Here is a 4,385-nt window from a genome sequence, read left to right as displayed (position 1 = left end):
ATGTTGTGATCGATAGTGTCAAACGCAGCACTGAGATCTAGTAGTACCAGCACTGATATTTTGCCATAGATAGATAGATAGATAGATTGTTAATTTTTGAATCTCTTTATGTATCGCTCTCCCTCTCTCTCAGTCGATTGATCCCGGGCAGCAGTTCACATGGGAACACTCAAACCTGGAGGTGAACAAGCCGAAGAACCGCTACGCTAACGTGATTGCGTACGACCATACGCGTGTGATCCTCGCTCCGACAGACGGTACAACCGCTGAGGCTCAGATCTGGAGTCGGTCACAGACTGTGCTTGTGTCTGAAACACTCAATCAACTCTTAGCAGATACACATTCATTCTTTCAGCACGGCTGGGATGTTTTCCGGTTCTCTCCGCAGTGTTGGGGAGTAGCTAGTTACATATAACGGAATTATGTAATGTCATTACAAAATAAATGTAATTTCATTACTGAGAAAAATTGCATAAGTACAGTTACTTATGAAAATGTTAATGATTACAAAGGGGGTTACATCTGAATATTTTCACACACATACAGATTTAATTGATTTCTTTCCCAAATTGACTGCTTTAATATACGTGACACCAATGTTTCAGGAGTTTAAGACACATGCTTTTTCGATAACTGTTTTATTTCCTATTTGGGTTTATGTTTGTGCTTTGTTTTTTAGGATTAACTGTTTTTTCCCAGGCATTGTTTGATGCCAGTGTTTCCTGTCATAACTATGTAAAGATTTGAAAAAAACAAAACAGTATCATAGCTTTTAAACTATTTCTTGTTATGATTTCAAATCTGTATTTAAGCTCAGAACGATCTCAAAGTAAAAAGAGGTGCTAAAGTCTGATTCTGTGCTGGCTGTACTTTAAAATTACATTATTATAATCTTAATTCAAGAGATGAAGGAATCTGAAAGTCTGGCAGTAATCAGTAATGAGAGTTACTGTAAAGTTAACCCGGCCTGCTTTACATGTTTCAAAATGATCAACAGTGGAAAACATAATTAGAATTTTAGAAAAGTAATCAAAAAGTAATCAGTTACATTAATAAAGTAATTGAAATATTTACACTACTTATTAATTACTTAGTACACTACTTAGTAATTTGTAATCTGTAACTTATTACATTTCTAAAGTTACCTTGCCAACACTGTCTCTCCGCTAGGCATTATGGGTAGTGACTACATCAACGCCAACTACATCGACGGTTTCAGGAAGCAGAACGCATATATCGCCACCCAGGGGCCGCTGCCGGAGACCTTCGGGGATATCTGGAGGATGGTGTGGGAGCAGAGAGCTGCTTCAGTGGTCATGATGACCAAACTAGAGGAGAAATCACGGGTGAGAGACTGACCAGACAGAACACGCCTGACCCTAACCACACACACAGACCCAAGAACACTGAAGAACTGATCTGATCTCCATGTCCTGTGCTCCTCTTGTTTAGATCAAGTGTGATCAGTACTGGCCCAGTCGTGGCACAGACACGTTCGGGGCGGTTCAGGTCGCTCTGCTGGATACCATGGAGCTGGCCACATTCTGTGTGAGAACCTTCTCTCTGCACAAGGTGAGACGCGTTTACATTTCTGCTCTCGCTCTAATCAGCATCCGGAGATCCAGTAGAACTGTACAGCAGAAGAATCTAAAATTTAACTCACTGATCAAGGAAAGTTTAAACTTCTCTCATCCTTAATTCTGCCTCTTTATCTAAATCCCCTCTAGTGCCACCATCAGTTTAAAATTATTTATTTGTTTTTAATAACAAAAAAAACCCCAAAAGTTACATTTTTGGCAACTGTAAAGACACCACAAGTGAAATTAATAATCGTCAGTCTGAAGAAAGAGTCTCGCTCCTGATTTCTCTCAACACCAGACACGAGAGCCGTCAGTCAATACATGGGAAACAAAGTAACTTGCTTTACTTATTTGAAAAAGTAACTCAAATATTTTGTTGTAAATTTAAAAGTAATGCGATACTTTACTAGTTACTTGTAAAAAGTAATCTGATTACATAAATCACTTTGTAATGCATTTCCCTCAACACTGGTAATGACTGCTGTCAGTTCACATCCAAAAGTTATTAATAATTGGTATCTTTTTCAATGAACATGATGCCACAAAAACCAAACAAATGTGGCGTTATATCTGGGGGACACTTTGGTGCACTGAAACAAAACTGTGACTGTTATCACATGCTGTCTGAGAGGGTACTTCTAATGCAGATTAACAAATAAATTATTTATTCTATTTTACTAAGTGTTTTATGTGTAATATTTTATTTTACACTTGAACTCACAAACCCCAGTTTGGGAAACGCTGCTCTGGATTGTACCACATACTGAAGGTCTCCATCATAAGCTGTGATCCTGATGTTTTTCCCCATCAGAGCGGCTGTAATGAGAGGAGAGAGGTGCGCCAGTTCCAGTTCACCGCTTGGCCCGACCACGGCGTTCCCGAATATCCCACGCCGTTCCTGGCCTTCCTCCGCAGGGTCAAAGCGTGTAACCCGCCAGACGCCGGCCCCGTCATCGTCCACTGCAGGTCAGTGCTGAGTGTCTACTATTGTCCTTCTGCATTGACACGCTATTTTCCTGTTTAATACTGTAAAGCTGCTTTGACGCGTGTGTGTTTCACTGGCGTTACGAAGCAAACTCCTGCATGTTTCCATCGATCTGGGCAGCTTCTCCTGGGCCGATGATAAACGCGCTGCAATCACAAATGTGTGTTGTTTATTCCCTCTCAAACCCTTCAGCTTGCAGAGTAAGACTGTTCCGCTTGTTATATAAGAGTTGCTTGCTTTATTCATTAATTGTGCTGTGTGAGGACACCGCTTCAGTTCTGCAGACTCAACTCGTCTGTCCTCAGATCCACCCGGAGCCACCGAAGCGCTCAGGCTTTAGTGATGTGCGCTTTCAAAACTGCTTCATGAAGCGTCAAAACCTTTGTGAATCAGTTGTTATGAACCAGTGATTCAGAGCATGTATCAAACTGACAAAGTCACGTGAATTCAGAAAACGAGGCTTTGTAACGTCTAAAAGTTTCTACATTATATTTAGGAGTAGGTTATTAGTGGTGAGAAATGTACAGTAAAAATCATGCAGTTAGTTACAAATTGCATGTAATCAAACAAACGGTGAACAGTAGTTAATAGCCTCTTATTGGCCTCATTAAGCAATTTCTTTATAAAAACAAACAAAACAAGCCCAAAAAATGTATAAAATAACATATTATATAGACACTTCATATTTAATGGTATTTAACGATTTGTTAATTGCATTTAATAGATTACATTTTTAGTACAATATGTGCAGTTGGTTTGTAAAAGGTGTTTTTATACATGTTTATACAGGATTTTCATTGCATTTACACCGTTCTGACCAGCAGGTGTCACTAGCCTGGTGCGTTTTGAGCACTTAAAACAGTGAATCATTTTGGATTAGTTGATTAAAAGTTTCGAAAAAATTTGTGTGTGTGTACAGGTTTATATATTCTGGTGGGAACTTAAACCTGAATGCACAGACTCATGGGGACTCATGTCATGGTGGGGACCTAAATTGTGGTCCCCATGGGTACAAAAGCTTATAAATCATACAGAATTAGTTTTTTTGAGATTGTAAAAATGCAGAAAGTTTCCTGTAAGGGGTAGGTTTAGGGGTAGGGTTGGTGTAGGGCAATAGAATATACGGTCTGTACAGTAGAAAAACTATTACACCTATGTGAGTGTGTGAGTGTGAGTGTGAGTGAGTGTGCGAGTGAATGAGTGTGTGTTTGTGTGTGTGTGTGTGTGTGCGAGTGTGTGTGCGAGTGAGTGAGTGTGTGTGTGTGTGCAGGCTGTACGTTAACTTTTTTTTCACATAGCACTGGTGCTACAGAGGTTGAAAGTTTTGTAGCACAGGCCAAAAAGTTGTAGCACAAGTATAAAACGTCTGTTATCATGTCTGAAACAAACACAAGTAATGGAGTTCATCACTTAAACAGGCACTAATGTTCCATACAGAGCACAAAAAATACAAACCATCACAAAAATTGTTTTTAGACAAAGTTTTCTTAATTTGCTAAAAATGGAAGAGTGCAGAAACATAACACCTCTTACACATTTACAAAATATAAAATAAAAAAGAATGGCAGACATTTAGGCCAAAGTGAGCAAAGATAAAAATCTTTGTCATTATTTTATCTTTGTTATTAGAAAATAAGAACAAAGATATACATTACAAATACACATAATATACAAATAAAACAACCAGGCTTTATTTTTCAGGTACAGTATTTAGCAGTAACAGTCAAGAAATTGAATGAACAAATATTAAAATAAAACATTATATACATCAATTATACTTTTTTTTAAAGCAACTGACTGATAATAAGTTCATCAGTCAA

At 38.4% G+C, this 4,385-nt stretch overlaps 1 protein-coding gene across 1 annotated transcript in view; it reads left to right on the top strand.

Annotated features, from left to right (window-relative positions):
• LOC107655457 (receptor-type tyrosine-protein phosphatase delta-like) overlaps positions 1–4,385 on the top strand; it is a 78,327-nt gene that overhangs the window by 60,841 nt on the left and 13,101 nt on the right. Inside the window, exons 21-24 of the mRNA XM_016442948.1 lie at positions 134–257; positions 1,171–1,346; positions 1,453–1,572; positions 2,392–2,546. Coding sequence (XP_016298434.1) covers positions 134–257; positions 1,171–1,346; positions 1,453–1,572; positions 2,392–2,546 — 575 coding nt within the window. The remainder of the gene's footprint in view (positions 1–133; positions 258–1,170; positions 1,347–1,452; positions 1,573–2,391; positions 2,547–4,385) is intronic.

This window comes from Sinocyclocheilus anshuiensis, unplaced genomic scaffold, assembly GCF_001515605.1.
Source record: "Sinocyclocheilus anshuiensis isolate Anshui unplaced genomic scaffold, SAMN03320099.WGS_v1.1 scaffold1116, whole genome shotgun sequence".
Lineage (NCBI taxonomy): Eukaryota > Metazoa > Chordata > Actinopteri > Cypriniformes > Cyprinidae > Sinocyclocheilus > Sinocyclocheilus anshuiensis.
This window is presented reverse-complemented; position numbering and strand designations above follow the sequence as displayed.